Genomic DNA, 20,455 nt, shown 5'->3' on the forward strand with positions numbered 1-20,455 from the left:
CACACACACACACACACACACACACACACACACACAGGTACGTTGAGTAACCCACAGCATCAGTTCAACTGATGCTTTATTGAGTTCACGGTCTAACTCCTCTCCTGTGTCTGAGTCAGTTAATAACACGACTGAAGCTTCTGCTCGCTTTAGTGCCTCGTTCTCATTAGGCCTGTCAAGCCCTCTGTTTATAAATGAAGACGACGAGGGCTGTCGTTCTCTAATTGAGTCTGGTTAATAGGCGAGATCTGTTCCACTATTTACTCAGCCGCAGGGGTAGCTGGGTTAAATCTGGTGAAGTTTTAGTGCCGTTCTGCTCTGTTTCTCACACGCGGATCGTAATGGCTTTGCGAGCTTAGTCTGTTAAATCTGCTTTTTGGTTAGTGATTAATTAGTCAAACCAAACAAACAAACAAACACACGCAGCTACAATCTCTGGAGATCAAATTTAAATGAAATTAAGACAAGCAGATTAATTTAATCTAGTTTATCTAGCAATCAGGCCAAGGAGGAACCCCCCACTGATGCTGTAGAGATGCTTGTGTGCTAGGTGGATCATGTTTGTTTCGACAGCCGACTGAATTTAATATTAAGTGTGTTCTAAATATTTTTATCAATACATACATAAAAATAGAAATTCAATAAAAGTGCAATCTAAAAAGCTGAGAACTTGCATTTTATTAGAAACGTAACGAAAGCGTTTTCTTTTAGGCATAACATAGCAATCGCGTTTGGATCTGCACCAAACCAATCGCTCCGAGACGGCCTGAACGAGGTGGTCTCGGCCCGATTGCAAACGCACTCTGGGGCGGTCTGAATGTGAGTGAGCACATTAGTTATCACAGTTGAAAACCAAAAGAGCACCTCTTCATCTTAAAATGTTGTGTAATTGCGCTTTTCCGTGCGAGAATGCTGTCCCGATGAAGCCTTGATTCCTGCTCTAGCTGCATTATAACATTTATATAGTGTTTGTGTGTGTCTTGACACTGTTAACCTCTAGACAGCGCTGGGAGATCCAGAGAGAGCTAGCGGTGTATAGGTGTGAAAACGCCCTTAGTAACTGCAACTCCATAGCAACCACCTAGCAACACTTTAGCAACCACTCAGAACACTTTAGAAACCACATAGCAACTCCCTAGCATTGTCCTAGTAATCACTCAGAACACCTTAGTAACCACATAGAAAAACACTAACAACCACATAGCAACACTCTAGCAACTGCTGAGAACACTTTATTAATCCCAAAGCAACTCCCTAGCAACCACTCTAGCATTGAACTTGCATCCACACAGAACACATTCATTCTACCTAGAAACACCCTAGCAATCACTCAGAACACAGTAGAAACACACTAACAACCACTTAGAAACACTCTAGCAACAGCTCAAAACACTTTAGTAACTCCATACCAACTCCCTAGCAACCACTTAGAACACCTTCAATTCACTCAAAACACCTTAGGAACCACTTTAGCATTGTCCTTGCATCCACACAGAACACATTAACATCTGCCCTTGCAACCAATCAGAACACCTTAGTGACCACATAGCAACTCCCAAAGAACCACCCAAAACACCCCAGCAATCACTTAGCAATACCCTAGAAACCATGCAGAACCCAATAACATCCAGCAAGCAACACTCTAGCAACCACACAGAACACTTCAGTAATCCCATAGCAACTCCCTAACAACCACTCTAGCATTGATCTTGCATCCACACAGAACACATTAACATCTACCTAGCAACGCCCTAAATACTAATCAGAACACCTTTGTGTCCACATAGCAACTCCCAAAGAACCACCAAAAACACCCTAGCAATCACTTAGCATTGCCTAGAAACCATGCAGAACACAATAACATCCACCTAGCATTAGTCTAGCAACCACTCAGAACACTTTAGTCATCCCATAGCATCTCCCTAACAACCACTCATAACAAACTAACAACCACCTAGCAACAACTCGGAACACCTTAGCAACTGCATAGCATCACCTTGGTACTGTTTTTTTTACACCAGTAAGCACCACTAATATGTTCTTCAAAATGCAGAGATCTATTTGTAAGTCACTATTCTCAAACAGTAAGAGCCTAGTGTTTAACAGTGTAAGAGTCTAGTAGTCTAGTAGATATGTCATCTCGCTAATGCAGCCTGCGTTATGATGTAATCCGTCTCCACGGCGATCCGCATCCCGGCAGAGTCCCCTAGGGACCGGAGCTCACAGCTTCACCGGCCTGCACATTAGAAATGGATTCATTACGTGTGTGTGTGTGTGTGTGTGTGTGTGTGTGTGTGTGTGTGTGTACTGTACGTATGCTACAAGTCTGAGTGTGCTGCTGTCTAGCACACTTCTGCCTTTGTCCTCTCTTTCTCCGCTTCCTCTGCTTTAATTCCCTTTCACAAAGCCCTTCTGCCATCTCTATTGTGTCTTTCACCCGATAAGGGACGCCGAACACAGAGAGAGACTGTCTAAAGACATGAAACCCAGCGCAGGGCCACTTCACGGGGGACCAGAGAGTCTGTCTGCCTGGCCTCCATCCATCAAACCTGGTGGTCTTTAGGAAACGTCAACCTGCTTTATCCTGCTGAGGTAAATTATGCTAGGTTTGTTTACAAGGATCAGCGAATCTGAACAGATTCATTAAATGGTAGTTTTAATGACTTGGTTAGGTCATTTGTAGCGTGCTCGTTCACCCAGCATGTTCTCCTTCAGCCGAGGAACATGTCAAAATCTCAACATCATTACCTTGAAAGATCAATCTGACCTTCTGCTCTCCATGTTGCCCAGAAACAACATCTAATTGGCTACTTAAACTACCCAGAATCCCCACAGAGCACAAACAATGGCTGCATCAGAAATCACATACTTCCCTACTATAGTAGACAAAAACAGTATTTGTCAAAAGAAGTAAGTCCGAATTCACAGCACTCAAGTACCCGGATGACCTTCATCTTCCAGCGAGATTCTGAAGTGTGCATACGATGGACACTTTACTATCCCATGAGAACACGGGAGAGGATTTTTGAATGGCAGTGAAGCGACGCAACTGATGCTGGAAGGTCACATGATAATGACAGCATGGCGAATGTAGTACGTCCAGATTACATTCATACTACACACATTCATACTAGAACGTAAAGTAATTACTTATTCAAAATAAGACAGTATGCGATTTCGGACGCAGCCTATGGCCCGTTCCATGCGGTCACGTCCCATTCCCCATGTTTTCTTTAATCAAGGAAGGATCACATGTACTCACATGTATTCTCTGTGCGCTGAATGGACGGCCGCGGCGTTACTGTATCGCCAAATCACGATAATGGAGGACAGGACGTCAAGAGTAGCGTCAAACTGCAAACGAATGAACAACAGTGGTAAAGAGAAGCGTTAAAACATTAAAGACTATTAAATAATGAACATTTAAATATATCAAGTGTCAGACTTACAGCAAACCCAAAGGCTGATGCACTATGCCGCATTATAGAAACAGCTGCAAAAGAAATGAGAAAAAGTTAGTTCAAATGAAGATGGTTTCAACGTTAAATTTGAAGTATTATTATTTATTTATTTTAATAAATAAATGTTTCACCATTAAATATTTAGTTGGACAAACTTTAAATGTGAAGTGTTTATTAAAATAGTATTATTATTATCTTTAAATAAATGAAATATTTAATTGATTGGACAAACAATTTTTAAGTGTGATTTATTTAAAAAATAATAAACACATTATGAAATGAAAAAAAAAGTGAAGTGTTTATCTTTTAAACACTTTTTTATTTAATAAATTATATAAATGAGTTAAAATATTTTACAATTAAAATAGTTCATTATTTGGAAAAACTTTAAATGTACGTAAATAAATAAATTTTACAATAAAAAATACAAAAAGTTAGTTAGTCCGACAAACAGATTAACATCCCTTTAACATCTGAAAATGATACCAGCGATGGAAACGTTGTGAATTAATGAGCATTTTAATTCCTCTTTACTTTTCACTGTACCCAGTGACTAACCACTCCAGCATGCAGGCAACTGTGTATATTGATAATATTGATTTTGATAAGTGTTTGTCTCAAATATACACCTAAACATTATACATATATATGCATACCCCTGTTGTAAAGCTGTGCGTTTGCATGATTTCCAGCAGCTAAAGTGGCCTGGATCAGATTTCATCTCTTCACACTGTGATGTCAGCACATGGTGTGGATCTGAGCTACCCAAACAGCACTGTGGCTCATGTCCAGTTATCGACCTAATATTGACCTCTAATGCACCTGAATCCTCTATCCTGAGACTAGATGAGCGATCCGAGATATTCCATCCACCTCTACAGGGTCAGCCAAACTCTCAAAGGTGCCCAGATCTGCATTTCAGGGCTGTTTGTGCTTCTGTTTCCCAATTGATTGTACAGTTCAGCACTATAGAACACATTAGAGTACAGGTCCTTCTAAAAAAATTAGCATATTGTGATAAAGTTCATTATTTTCCATAATGTAATGATAAAAATTAAACTTTCATATATTTTAGATTCATTGCACACCAACTGAGATATTTCAGGTCTTTTATTGTTTTAATACTGATGATTTTGGCATACAGCTCATGAAAACCCAAAATTCCTATCTCAAAAAATTAGCATATTTCATCCGACCAATAAAAGAAGTGTTTTTAATACAAAAAAAGTCAACCTTCAAATAATTATGTTCAGTTATGCACTCAATACTTTTGAGTGTTGAGTGCATAATCCTTTTGCAGAAATGACTCCTTCAATGCGGCGTGGCATGGAGGCAATCAGCCTGTGGCACTGCTGAGGTGTTATGGAGGCCCAGGATGCTTCGATAGCGGCCTTAAGCTCCTCTAGAGTGTTGCGTCTTGCGTCTCTCAACTTTCTCTTCACAATATCCCACAGATTCTCTATGGGGTTCAGGTCAGGAGAGTTGGCAGGCCAATTGAGCACAGTAATACCATGGTCAGTAAACCATTTACCAGTGGTTTTGGCACTGTGAGCAGGTGCCAGGTCGTGCTGAAAAATGAAATCTTCATCTCCATAAAGCTTTTCAGCAGATGGAAGCATGAAGTGCTCCAAAATCTCCTGATAGCTAGCTGCATTGACCCTGCCCTTGATAAAACACAGTGCACCAACACCAGCAGCTGACATGGTACCCCAGACCATCACTGACTGTGGTTACTTGACACTGGACTTCAGGCATTTTGGCATTTCCTTCTCCCCATTCTTCCTCCAGACTCTGGCACCTTGATTTCCGAATGACATGCAAAACTGAGCAACAGTCCAGTGCTGCTTCTCTGTAGCCCAGGTCAGGCGCTTCTGCCGCTGTTTCTGGTTCAAAAGTGGCTTGACCTGGGGAATGCGGCACCTGTAGCCCATTTCCTGCACAGGCCTGTGCACGGTGGCTCTGGATGTTTCTACTCCAGACTCAGTCCACTGCTTCCGCAGGTCCCCCAAGGTCTGGAATTGGTCCTTCTCCACAATCTTCCTCAGGGTCCGGTCACCTCTTCTCGTTGTGCAGCGTTTTTTGCCACACTTTTTCCTTCCCACAGACTTCCCACTGAGGTGCCTTGATACAGCACTCTGGGAACTGCCTATTTGTTCAGAAATTTCTTTCTGTGTCTTACCCTCTTGCTTGAGGGTGTCAATGATGGCCTTCTGGACAGCAGTCAGGTCAGCAGTCTTACCCATGATGGCGGTTTTGAGTAATGAAACAGGCTGGGAGTTTTTAAAAGCCTCAGGAATCTTTTGCAGGTGTTTAGAGTTAATTAGTTGATTCAGATTATTAGATTAATAGCTCGTTTAGAGACCCTTTTCATGATATGCTAATTTTTTGAGATAGGAATTTTGGGTTTTCAAGAGCTGTATGCCAAAATCATCAGTATTAAAACAATAAAAGACCTGAAATATTTCAGTTGGTGTGCAATGAATCTAAAATATATGAAAGTTTAATTTTTATCATTACATTATGGAAAATAATGAACTTTATCACAATATGCAAATTTTTTGAGAAGGACCTGTATAGTGAAGTATAGTCATTTAGAGTGTAGTATGGTACAGTATAGTTTAAATGTGGTGCAGAAGTATCAGAACATCCCCCTAACGGTAGCGTATGGTTCCCGTTTGGTTACCAATTCCTAATGTTCTAAAAATGTTGTCTTTAGTTTAAAGTTAATAACCACGAATTAGGAACCAAAAATTGTCAGCTGGGATGAAATTGAGGTGATGTTGCAAATCATAATCATACAGCATTAGGCCCGTTCAAACCATGAACAATAACTATAACAATAAAGTTATCGTTATAGTTATCGCTTTTGGTGTGAAAGTGCCTTTAGTCAAAGTTTGCACACACATTCAAATGGAAAAAGTCATTACTCAAAAACAAACACACGCACACTCTCTGTTCCTCAGAAAACCTGTTAAAAATGAATAACGGAGCTGCTGCGGCATGAGATTAAAGATTTAGCAGTTTCTAAATATAAATTCTGTTCCTTTTAGAGAAATCCACTCTGTTTTAGACGACTCGCGCCAGACGATTTCAAGTCCTCAAGAGACCATGCTCAAGAAACACATCGACACCGTCAATAAAACATCTATAATCGGTGCAGGCATTCAGAATCCCTTTGGACACGCTCTAAAGAACCACACACATTGTCTCATGAACAACGTCTACATCTTAATCTTACGACGGACTTCAGGAGTTTAGTTGTACCACATGCAGAGCATCTTGGGTAACAGGAAAGGATTTATGGAGAGTTGTGTATCTGCGGAAAGCTGAAACCATTCCCTGCTCTCATTAAGAAGTCATATTTATGCTGATTTTCATGTGAAGTCAGCAGCTTCCACAAGGAGTGCTGATACTGCGGCCCGAGCCGATCAAGAAAATTATGAAGCTTGAAAAACCGTAGGATATCGTAGGATCACAATGAAGTATTGTGTGTATCCAGGATTAGGGAGAAATCAGCTTCAATCTGTCACAGATGCAGACTTAGGCTAACTAACAAGCCAGCTAACAGGGAATGTTCTCAGAAGTTATGAATAAACGTTTTTCCGGTAACATTAATAGAGCATTTGTTCAAATTATCAGGTCTTTAATAATGTTCCCAAAACGTTAGCACAAAAACATATAATAATAATAATAATGCATTTTATTTAATGGTGCCTTTCATAACACACAAGGTCACCTCACAAGCAATAAACAGGTCACTGCATAAGACCATACACACAACAAACAAGCCACACACAAATAAGGTGCATTAAAAACTCAATACAACATGTTATAAAAAAAGCTTGTAGAAAAAGATATGTCTTAAGACGCGTTTTAAAAGTCAACAAGCAGTCACTATTGCGAACATCAAGGGGAAGAGAGTTCCATAGGCGGGGGGCAGCATAACTAAAAGATCTGGCACCCATGGTAGTAAGTCGAATCCGAGGTACCACAAGAGAAATTGAAGATGAAGATCTGAGAGCCCGTGAAGGAGTGTAAACATGGAGAAGTTGTGAAAGGTAATAGGGTGCAAGATTATGGAGTGCCTTATAAGTAAGTAGCAGGATCTTGAATACTATACTTTACTGGAAGCCAGTGCAATTGCTGAAGAACTGGCGAAATGTGCTCAGTATAAGGTGTTCTAGATAGAACACGAGCTGCAGAATTCTGAACCAAGCTTATGTAGCAATTTGGAGGGAACACCTGTGAGAAGAGCATTACAATAGTCTATACGTGAAGTGACCAGTGCGTGAATAAGAACTGCAGTATTATTATTTGAAAGAAAGGGACGGAGACGGTTAATATTACGCAAGTGGAAGTATCCAATCCGCGTGATATTATTCATTTGAGCTTCAAAGGATAGTGTGCTATCCATGATGACACCCAAACTTTTAACCTGTGAAGAAGGACCGATTGCAGTATTGTCAATGTACAAAGAAAGACAATTAGTTTTAGACAAAACAGATCTGGGGCCCTATCTTGCACTCGGCGCAAATGACTTTGTACACTGACGCATGTATCATTCCTATTTTGCACCCACGCAAAGCGGGCTTTTCCCTCCACAGACACACGTCGGTTAACTAAGAAATACACTTGCGCTCCCCGGGGCGGTTCAGCGCAAAAAGGAGGCGTGTTCCGGCGCAAACTTTCCCTCATGCTATTTTGCTGTTCTATGTAACGAATGCGCCACTGACCAGAAAAAAATAGTCTAAAGTCAGTGGCGCGTTGCGCGTTGTTCATTATGCTATTTTAAGGGCGCATGCTTGGCCATAATCAATGTAGCGTGTGCACAACGCGCATACACTTTGATTCTCTCATCTAAGCAGCAGTTTTCATTTTTGCAAATCATACATTATTACGATAGATAGATAGATAGATAGATAGATAGATAGATAGATAGATAGATAGATAGATAGATAGATAGATAGATAGATAGATAGATAGATAGATAGATAGATAGATAGATAGGCAATTTATTATAAAAGCATACATGTAGCTTACACATTTACCCAAATTATCATACGCCTGTTTAACAGAAGTTAATTTGGGTGGGTTTCTACATCCCCAATGTCACTTCTCTGTGTTTTACGGCCCTGACGAGAACGTTGCTCTCCTCGGCTGTGAACCGCTCCTGGCGCGCGCCTGGCAAATCCGCCGTTATAATAGGAATCCGCTTTAGAACAAGCGCGCCCGCTCTTAAAGGGAATGTGAGATGACGCTCTGATTGGTTTATTTCACGTTACGCCCAAACCACACCTATGAATAATGAAGCTACTTCAGACCAACCCCTTTTAGATTTGCGCCAGGCGCAAGAGGCATTTATCCCGCCGGGAAAATAGCAACAGCGCCGGGATCCGCCCACAAAGTTACTTGCGCTTTGCGCTTTGACACTTGCGTTTCAGATCGTTAAAATAGGGCCCCTAGTCCCAACAAGCAAAGCCTCAGTTTTGTTGCCATTTACCTTCAAGAAGTTGGCTGAAAGCCAATCTTTGATTTCAGCTAAACAGCTGGATAAAGATGGTGGTGGAAAAGAACCGGTGGGTTTGCCAGACAGGTAAAGTTGGGTGTCATCCGCATAACAGTGAAAATGAATCCCGTATTTCCTTAAAATATAACCAAGAGGGAGCATATAGATAATAAAAAGAAGCGGGCCCAAGACAGAACCCTGGGGAACACCAGTGTTGACTGTAGATGTTCTTGATCGAAAACCTTTTAATTGAATACGCTGATTGCGTCCAGATAGCTATGACCTAAACCAAGACAGAGCAGTGGCAGTAATACCAATGTTTTTTTACCAACATATATCATTTATGGAATGTTTTTGCTGAAACATTTCAGTTGGACATTCATCTGATTGTTTCAGAATGTCCAGAGAACATTCATAAGTAACATTCCCATAATGCTTCCAAAACTGTAAAATGAAATGCTCCCTTAACGTTCGTATTACCAAGAAGGAAAAAAATACTTTTTTTAAAAACCTTTAAAAAAACTGGAGGACATATGTTCAGAGAACATAATGGAAACATTGGCAAAACTTATTTTTGTTAGCTGGGAAAACACTTTGAACAGACAATGAATTCTAGAGACATCACAAAAATTTAATTTTGTTCCTAAGATTATTGCATTTTAAACAAAATTTGTAAGTAGGACATATTACAATTTTATGACTTTATCTTCAGATGTATTTGCAGGCTGTGACCCTTAATGTGATTTAGTTTTAGTTTGGTATTAACTGAAATTGTAGTATGCACACAGTGTGATTTGTAGTGTAAAAAAAGTCAATATTGTGATATTTTTCATTACAGGACCTTCTGAGATACACAAGTCACCTGATCTGCTATTCACGGAAGCTTGTTTCCGCCAGGGAATAAAAAAATAAAAAAGTTAATTGCAACTTTTTATCTTTTCTCCTCGCAATTTCGAGGTTAAATATCACAATTCTGAGAAAAATAGTCAGAATTGCAAGATATAAACTCTCAATTCTAATTTTTTTCATGCAATTGTGAGTTTATATCTCACAATTCAAACTTCTTCTCAGAATTGTGAGATTTAACCTTGAAATTGTGAGTTATAAAGTCCGAATTGAGAAAAAAGTCAGAATTCTGAGATATAAACACAGTTTTGAGAAAAAAAGTCAAAATTGTGAGATATAAACTCGAAATTGCGAGTTAAAAAGTATGTACTGAGAGATATAAAATCACAATTTGGGGCAAAAAATTCAGAATTGTGAGATATAAACCCGAAATCAGAAGTTATAAAGTCCAAATTGCGAGATATAAACGCACAATTTTGAGGAAAAAAGTCAGAATTGTGAGATATACACAATTTTGAGAAAAAAAGTCAAAATTGTTAGATATAAACTCGAAATTGTGAGTTATAAAGTCAGAATTGCGAGATATAAACTCAAAATTTTGAGAAAAACTCAGAATTACTTTTTTACATCCTGGTGGAAACAAGCTTTAATAGCTATTGCGCAATTTACTGTTACTTTTGGACCCTGGTTTTGTAGAATTTCACAAAACTTTGCTTATTGTTGGCTGTTTGCATTTCACTAGATTTGGTAATATTTTTAAAGTACAGTTATAGTAAATTGTCATAATGTTACGTTTTATATGGCGTTTGTCACATGCCCGTTAGCTTTCTTTCATTCATGTTGCGTGTTTCACCGCGCAAACTTGCACAACTCGTACAGTACTCTAACAAAAAATACCACAACACTGATTTCGTGAGAATGTGTAAAATCTATTTCATTCCAGTTTGTTACACGTATCACACTGAGTGAACATGCTGCTGCTATGCGGCAAGAACCGCGTTGTGACAGTTATTCTCAGATGTATCAGTGGCGCATGATGTATAAAACTCTTTGAAGATCTTGTCCTTGACTGCTTAAGGAAGCTAGCCTTATGTGCTTTCTTTTAGGTGTTTTTTTTGTCTGTGAAAATAGGGCAGAATCTTTATAGCTGGTGAGTTGCAGAATGTTGAAATCCAACACAACAGCTGCTGTAAAAAACCTGTCTTCCGCTCGGCCTGTCTTTTTGACACACACAAAAGCATCCTCACACACACACACAAACCAAAACAGGGAATGTGATCTAATTTCTGTGTCAGAGTTGGTGAATAAATTTGCATGTTGTTATCACTTACAGGACATTTTCAAGAAACAATTCTGCAGTCACATGAAAGACTTTTGACTGGTCAGTGTTGTTGTTATAATACTACAAAAACTAAAACTAATGGTATTGCTAATACCTGTAGCAACTAATATAGTTTTTCTACATGGTTAAATAGTAATAGTTGAATAAATAGTTTGTCTTTATGGTTTTTGATTGGTTATGTTAATGTGGTGGCAAACAATTTTCTAATACAAACATGTAACAATTGTCTTTAACAATTATTTATTCACTTGCAAGGAAAGGTCAGTCATTAAAGTGCCTGCAGAGTGGGGCATCCTTCCTTCTTTATAGTTGTTCCTGTATGTATTTAATCCCTGAGTTTCTTTAGTTCTCGGTATCATCCGGTATGTTATGTGGTTTGGTGACCACACCCACACACCCGTGTACAACACACCGAAAAACTAATACGTTAAAGCTAATAAATTAGTATATTTTAATTGGTATCTACGTACATATCAGATACTAAAACAAATTTTAATAAAAGTGCAAACACTAATACTAAAACTGAAAGGTTAGCTTGAGCAGATTTCAGTTACAATACTATAAAACCTTATATAGCCTACTATTGCTAACACTAATGCTAATTGTAATGTTATTGCTAACACTAATGCTTGTAATGCTAAAACTAATATGTTAAAGCTAACATATTAAGATATTCTATTCCAGTAGATATTCCTCAGACTGTTTACCATCTCTGAGACTGTGACTTTTTTTAGCTTTTTCATCTAGTTGTTTTCACAAACCCGTTTACTTGACTCGCTTGATGTTTTAAAAAAACAGAGGAGGTGCAGAGAGGGCAAAGCACCCTCCACCTCTCTCTCTCTCTCTCTCTCTCTCTCTCTCTCTCTCTCTCTCTCTCTCTGTCTTCCATCTTTTATTTTTAGACTCAGGGGCTCTATGGGAGTTGGCATGCTGGCTTTTACAGGCTGGTAGTGCTGAATGCATTAATATGAGAGTGAACTACCCCTCCTCTATCTGTGACCTCTCCTCACAGTGTGATATTTACATTCTGTGCCACAAGAAAATCTTCCACACACACATACTAATTTAGTTTTCTTCAGTTTGAAGTCAGTTAATCCTCCAAGAACAGACATTTAAACAAAAGCGCTTATTTCCCCGCAGCAGATGCATTTCTAGACATGTTTATTAGGTTTGGAGGTATGCGAGCGCATTTGTGCGAGTGTGTGAAGCAGAAGACACTCTGTCGCTGAGAGCGTGTTAATTGGCTGCACTGGAAGCTTCAAGACATCTGGGAATTCAGATGTCACAGTCTGGCATATATTAGACCATTTCTCTTCTTCTCCTCTTCTTTCTTCCTTCCTTCCTTGCTTTTTTCTGCCTTCATCAGTCTCAAAATGCCTTCCCTTTCTCTAAAACATACAGAACCCTCACACACACACACACACACCCCTCACCACCCACCCTTCGGTACCTTTAGGCTGACAGGAGTAGCGCAGCCGTTAATGAAAAGCGAGCCGTCCCGCTTACACTTCAGATAGCGTAACCTCACAAGCGCTTCAGCGATGATAGCAAGACTCAGATCGCCTGGCAGTAAACTGATCAGACACTTTATCTGAACTGATTCGAGGATAATTCGGTTAAAACCATAATCCACCAGATTTGATCTTCTCAAAACCCATACTGACCCAAATGCACGCTACCCAAACATAACGCTGATGCTCTTGAAGACTGTGTGGGATTTTCGTGGCTTTTAGTGCATATTTAGTAACTTTGAGGTCTCTTCTAGTGCACTTATAAAAAGTGGTGTTTAAATGCCCTTATGTGAGGCGAATAATAATAAAGTTCAGTGAACTTAACATTTTAAGTTCTAACCTACTGGCAATGACCAAGGGGGACAACATCATGACTTGGGGTTGGACATGGACCAGTATAAAACCACATACAAACACCTTAGCAACCACCTAGAACACCCTAGCAACGGCATATACACCACCCCGAACACCCCAGGAAACAGCAATGCTAAAGCAGCCACCCACAACATTGTAGCATTGTGGCGGTGACTATATTTCACATGCTAAAACATTCATTTCCTTCATGTATTGTGTATATAAAACTAACAGCAACAATTATTTAACTCAGCATAGAAGTTTCACCCACTTTTTTGATGCGTGTTCAAGACATCAATGCCTTGTCAAACCATTCCTTGACTACAGTTAACCACTGATCAAATATTTTGTTTTGTTCACATATCAATATTTGCTTGTAGTTTTCAAGTGTGTGTGTGTTTAAATGTGCCGGTTCAATGAACGAAGAACAGGAAGTGAGTGTGCTGGAGAGGAAGTGAGGCTTTCTGCCAATTCTTTTTAGAATTATGCTAAACGCTAATGCTAACAAACTGTGCCTCTATGACTCTGCACTCTTTATCCTCCCACAAAATTCAACTCAAATCAATATTTATGTCTATTTATTTATTTTGTAACTATTTAGGATAAGTCAACTGCTCATCACAAAATAAAATTGGTAAACCAAATTGCTCGTTCCATAGCTAGCTGCTAGGAAGCTATGGTGTTGATATGCTCTTGCTAATGTTTTCTAGGGTGTTGCTAGGTGGTTGCTTAATGCCTCAAGTCAAAAAGCCCTTAGCAAGCACCATGACTAAATGTAGAATAAATCAAAATATTTTGTGTTTTCACACATTAATTTACCAAAAATATTAACTCTATCTCAATCATTTGCCCTCAGCTGTCTGCAATCATTTCCGCTAAATTGTCTCCATTACTGATAGAGGGGAGTTTAAATGACAACATCTCTCAAGCGTCGTTGCTCTGGAGTTGCTATGTGACAGAATCTTCACAGCCTGGCAACGTGAGTCCCAGAGTCCCCGTCCAACTCTGGAAGTGTAAGGTGAGTCATTTAGTTCCCGAGGGATGGAGCACCAAGTAAGAAACCATTCCTTCAAAATCATACATTAAATCCAGAGCAGGGCTTCTGTTTGCTTAAAACCAGCTGCTCCAAGATTAAACCACATAGCCTGGAAGCGGTCTACAAAATGATTAAGCGCACTTTGTGCTGAGAAAACAACAATAGTCTGCGTAACACCAAACTTGAGTATCCCAGCTTAATGATTTAAGGGAGTATTCTGGGTTCAAGTTAAGCTCTATCAAAAGCATTTGTGGCATAATGCCGATTAAAACCTAAAACGTTTCTCAGATGCTTTTGGAAATGGAAGGTCAAGTTAAGTGCACTGCATTTTGGGATACAGTTTTCCAGAAAAATGCAACTGTTATCTAGCCTGGCATGCCAGACCTACATCAAGATGTTAGGTCTGGGAACTCTCCATTGACATGCCTCAATCCGAGGGGCGGGATAAACGGTTACCTTTCAAAATCCCTCTGCACGCAATAGGATAACGCTAAAACCAACCAGAGCAACGAACGGTTGTGGATGAGTGAGTCCCATGCGTTTTTCCACCAGCGGAGCTAGTTGATATATTAAACTTTTGCCGTATCAGGACGGCAAAAATCCGAACACATCTTCCTTTTTTAAGAATGACTTAAGTGACGTTCTCTTAACTCCAAGTCCTCCAGAGTCGCGGCCAAAGCCGATTCGAAAGACCGCTGCATCTTCATTGTTTTCAAGTAGCAGGGAAATCACCTATGGAAATGTGTTGTGTTAAGCCCGCCCGCCGACTCTATACACGATGTGATTGGCCTGACCAGTTTTTGGTTTTTCCAGCTCAAAAGCCTATGGAGAGTTGCTAGACCACACTGGCTGCGAAATAATTTTCGCTGCCGCTTGGGTGCGTCTAGATTTCTAGGCTAACTGTTATCCAGGAATCCAGGAAAATTCAAAGCATACTATATAGTACAGGAATAACGAGAGTATGCCAGTATGCAGTTGAGAACATAAGAATTGTCTCCAGTACATTAAACTCTTTTGAAACCCCTTTAAAGTACATTTTACAAAAGATCAAGATACTGTTTTCCATTATATGACAACTATTTTTACAGTCTCCCAGTTTTGTACCTTTGAGAATATTTTGTATTTGTAGCTGAGAATAAAGTGTGCTATGAATGTATTTGGTTGTCAGAGTTCCCGTATGTCTGTGTTTATCCTGTGCAACTTCTTTCAGCGATGATTAATCTTGAAGAACAACCATGAATAAACTAGTCAAACCAGATCTTGTGTATCAAGCTTGTGGCACGGAACCAAACAACACGCAGCTGTGGGTCAGATGTGAAAAAATGTGTAAATAAATATATATATATATAAGTATTAAATGTATTATAAAATATGTATTATTAAAATATAATTATAGTATAATATATATCAAATAAATATATACATTTTATATTAATATTTAATATTATATAGATATATTTATATCTTATTTATTACATTTTTTATTAAATTATATAAAATTATATAAATTATGTAAAAAAAAAAAAATTACATATAAAAGATACAGTATATATATATATATATGGAATTTTTTAAATATGGTATGTAAATCATTATTCTGCGCTCTATGTAAAAAAAAAACCTATAAAAAAACAGAAACTATTCTGAACTCGTCCTTTAAAACTACATCACAGTCCCAAAAGAATTAAGACCTCATCTTCAAAACAGGATATGACGTCATACAGGTCTGTATCATCAAGGGGTCCATGATGCTCTAGAATAGATGAAGGGCCAGATACTCACTGAACGCAGCGATGGCTAAGATCATCGTCACCACAATGGAGACCCACGATACCCATAATGCCTTTTTTCTGTAACTCTGAGCCTCGTGGGGTTTCAGACGCATACTGCTCTCCAGAAGACCTGCTGAGGGACAGCGCTCGGTTAGATTACGCCATCTTTCCTCACATCTAAACACATCCTACATGTGTCTCAGAGGAATTTAATGCCATTTATTCTGAAAAAATCTGAAACAGACTTGTCACAGGCTCAAAAGATTTGACTCAAAAGTCCAATTATATAAATGCATGTTTTCTTTAGCAGCGCGGGGTTTTTTTTGTGTGTATTTTAAAGTCAGCATGAAATCAAAATTTACATTAATTATTTTTTAACGGTATACTGAAGTATTTATTATAAATGATATATCCATGCACATCATTATTTTTTTTTATAAATGTATGTGCCCTCGTAATCTTTAATCAAAATAACTTCCCCTGCCTAATGCAGCTACAGTTCTCATCTTCTTTGATGACGTGTTTACTGGCGCGAGGGCGGGGAAACCTGTCACTCACATGAGATCGACCAATAGCAAACCACAACCATCCAATTAATTCCCCATCAAGCACCGCCCACATTTCTTTTTTTTCCGATCGCAACTTCCATTTCATTCATGCCGACTTTTAAGCATAATTCGAAAATATCTGTTTTGTGAATTTAAGTGAGCACAATAAAATTACAGATCAATTTATTCAGAAATGAATCAGCTGTGGCCTAATGAATGAATCTGTGTTCACAGAATATGGTCGGGGCAAGTTGTCACACACGTTTAATATGCTGTAACTTCAAACAATGAAATAGGCCTAATTGCACGTTATGCAAAACAATAGTTTGATTTTTTTTTAAATCTGAGGTAAAATATTATATATATATAATATATATATATATATATATATATATATTAGGCATTGACTAGCCTATAATAAATGTAATATGTTGTGTAAAATGCATTATTTAATATAATTTTGTAGTCAAGACTTTAATGTTGTGTACAGAAGCTGACTTTCAAAAATAAACCAACCCTGATACATTTTCACTGGAGTAAACGTGTGACAACTTGCCCCGTGCTCCACTTTATATGTATTTTTCAATGCAAATAAACTCTATTAAAAGTATTTAAACCCAAACTCGTACCGTTGTCATCTGTCTCTCCTATTTTCATCTGCTGCTCCATGTTGAAAGTATCTGCTTGGTTCGAATGGTGTCCGTTTGCAGGAATCGATGCTGGATCCACTACCGCTGGATCCGGAACGGAAGCAGGAGCACCTGGACCGGGGTCTACAGGACCGGCAGTGGGGTCAGCAGTTGAGGAAGGGTCCGTCATGATGACTCGGTCCCGGGTTCAAATGGTCAGAAGCATCCGAAGAATGTGACACCTGGTCGCGAGTGGAGGAGATGCGCACTGCTGGAGAGCCTCAGCGCATCATTCGCTCGAACGCGAGCGCGCACGCACACACACTCTAATTAAAAACACACACGTGTGAAGCACCGCGTGCACTTTACAAACAAAGCTTGCTCTTCAAAATAATTCAAAAGTATTATTATTAAATAAAGTGGGAATTTAGAGAATCCGTCTGGGAGCTCTGGTGTCGTGTGACCAAACATCTGTGTGCATATTAAACAAACACTTGCACTTCAACTCATACAGAAACCACTTATTTGAATACATAAGAAGGAACACATGGAAACTGAAAGAAAATAATTTTGGCACAATATTATTACGATTATACAGAAATTCATCAACCTTATACATTGGGATGAATTTTATTTGGCAAAATAAGATAGATAGATAGATAGATAGATAGATAGATAGATAGATAGATAGATAGATAGATAGATAGATAGATAGATAGATAGATAGATAGATAGATAGATAGACAGACAGACAGACAGACAGACAGACAGACAGACAGACAGACAGACAGACAGACAGACAGACAGACAGACAGACAGACAGACAGACAGACAGACAGATAGATAGATAGATAGATAGATAGATAGATAGATAGATAGATAGATAGATAGATAGATAGATAGATAGATAGATAGATAGATAGATAGATAGATAGATAGATAGATAGATAGATAGATAGACAGATAGATAGATTTTAAATAGAATTTACAATTGCAATTACAATTCAAATTAATTCAGTAGTTGGGTTTTAGCGACATCTTGTGTGACAAAGTCATTATTGCAGTTTACGAAACTAACACAGGTCAGTCAATTTACACATCCAGAATAAAAGCGAAATTACTCTTGAATGGCATGTTAATAATATTAATATAAAATAATGTAACATTGGTTACGGAAATGTTGTTTCAAAGAAATGTATTACATTGATAAATTATGAAAATAAACTTTTTTCTTTGTTTTTAAAAGTATTTAAGTATCAAACGTAAATGTCAATGCATTGTTTTATTATTGTTGCAATACTTACAATAGCCCACCTTATGCTTCTGAATCTATGCCTGTCTACCTACCCTCATATCAATATCAAATTTATTTCTAGAACACGTTCCAGTGGGATTGAATGTGAGATTGAATAAGTGCACTCAATAACGTCCACAATGGTTTCGGACACCCAAATGGCTGTTCCCTCAAATAGTGCCCTATTTAAAGTTTTTTGGCTTTTAGTATGAATATGTTAGCCTTACTGTTATCTACTGTATAAGCTAGTGTGATCCAAAACAATGACCAAATTTACATTTAGAAGACGTTGAAAATGGAAATCAGGTTGATGTCAGTTCTGACGTCAACCCGATTTTCATTTCCAACCAAAATGCAACCCATGTAACCAAAATCGTCCCCTGACTGACGTTACTACTTTCTACTCAAGGACCTTGACAGAAATGTAGTGGAGTAAAAAGTATGGTATTTGTCTTTCAAATGTAGTGAGGTTGAAGTAAAAAGTTTCCAGAAAAAATAATACTCAAGTAAAATACAGATACTCAAAAAGTGTACTTAACAGTACTCAAGGAAATGTACTTCCTTACTGTCCAACTCTGCATATTATATAGACACAAACTTTTACCTAAGATGGGATTAATCGTTTGATTGTTATGATTATATGCATAGCCCATATTATTATAATATGTTATTGCATACCGGTATATTATTATATCGAGAAAAAAAAATCCGATACTTTTATTATTCTATAAAGATATCTTAAAGAGTTAAAGGCCTGGTTTCACAGACAGGGTTTAGATTAACCCAGGATTAGGCCTGAGTTCATTAGAGCATTTAAGTAGCTTTTTTAAAGGTGGAGTATGTAAGATTTACAACTAGCGGTTTGAAATGGGTACTGCAGTTTAAATTCAAAATATTAGAGAGGGTTGTTTCTCCAACCCCCTCCTCCTCAGACTAATGCTCACAAAGGGTCAGATTGAGGACAAGCAACAAGAGCGAGCGCAATTAACAATGGAAGGTGAGGAGATATAGATGTTTGTAAATATAAGTTGATTTATCCGTGTTTTAATATGCTCCCGTTCATTGAGATTTAGATGGATGCCGAGGCTTTTTAGGTCTGGTAGAATCTGCGATCTCTGACCTAGTTTGTTTGCTGGCTTCCATGGCTGCAATGCGCTAAGTTTTCCGCCAACCAGGGCCGGATTATCCATAGACGGGATTGGGCAAGTGCCCTGGGGCACCAGCCAATAGGGGTGCACCCAGGGCCGGATTATCCAATGGGCATTATGGGGCCCAAGCGAGTGGAAGAAAAAATCCTTCTTTTTTACCATTTCCGATAACGGAGCGTATATTTGCACTAAGTGCCTTTCTTTTTAGCAAAAAGACGCCTGCCACTAAATATCGACAGTGGGATAGGTCGTAGGGCGTGAGGTGCTTATAGCTTTTGACGCGTTCGACCCGAGTTCGAATCCGCCATTTGCCGAACTCGCTTTTCTCCCTTTTCCCAACACATATGAGATGTAAAATTTATAGCCTAACATAAAGGTCTCTAGCGTTATATTTTGCCAACGAACTAAAATCGAAACCGTGATATGTCTTTGTGCCTTTATAAAACAGCACAAGACTTCAATAGCCTATACAGGCAGTCTGTTTGTGCTGCATGCGTGATTTAAAGAAAAGTGCACCCTTTGCTCACGCGATCAGCATGATCTGTTTTCTCCTAAATAAAAGCTAAAGGGTTTATTTCTTGCAAGTGAAGAAATTAGGACAAGAGTATCGTAATTTTCCTATACTATAGTGTAATTTAAAATATACTTTTGAAATTTTCATTTTCATTTATACAGTACATTTATAGGCTATATGGATTTTACGTCATAGGAATAATTATATAAATCATCATTATATTATTATAATAATTGTTTGGCATCCAAAAACACCAGTGATAATGTAATGTAGACTGAGACTCTATATCATAACTTAAAAGATGTTTGAGCCCTCTTTAATGTCCAGGTACAAGTCAATGCTTTTTCTTTGTTCAATGTGCAGTTCATGGGTTGAAGCCGGTTGAAGCTCTTAATTTTGAGCTCTCAAAGTGCACCAGATTGATGCATTTAACCTTATAATGTACAAAATTTTCTTGCGGGGCAGCATGCCACAAAAGTTGTCGATCCCCATCT

General features: G+C 38.5%; 1 protein-coding gene across 1 annotated transcript; it reads right to left on the minus strand.

Annotated features, from left to right (window-relative positions):
* Window positions 1–3,262: 3,262 nt before the first annotated feature.
* LOC130079721 (transmembrane protein 163-like) lies at window positions 3,263–17,324 on the minus strand (the record flags this gene model as incomplete). Its single annotated transcript, XM_056245082.1, has 4 exons — window positions 17,006–17,324; window positions 15,839–15,958; window positions 3,450–3,493; window positions 3,263–3,354 (listed from the first exon to the last, which is right to left on the minus strand). Coding segments are annotated over exons 1-4 (446 nt in total), but the record flags the coding sequence as incomplete, so codon positions are not given.
* Window positions 17,325–20,455: the final 3,131 nt, after the last annotated feature.

Source organism: Rhinichthys klamathensis, unplaced genomic scaffold (assembly GCF_029890125.1).
Source record: "Rhinichthys klamathensis goyatoka isolate OS25496 unplaced genomic scaffold, OSU_Roscu_1.1 h1tg001306l_1, whole genome shotgun sequence".
Classification (NCBI taxonomy): Eukaryota; Metazoa; Chordata; class Actinopteri; order Cypriniformes; family Leuciscidae; genus Rhinichthys; species Rhinichthys klamathensis.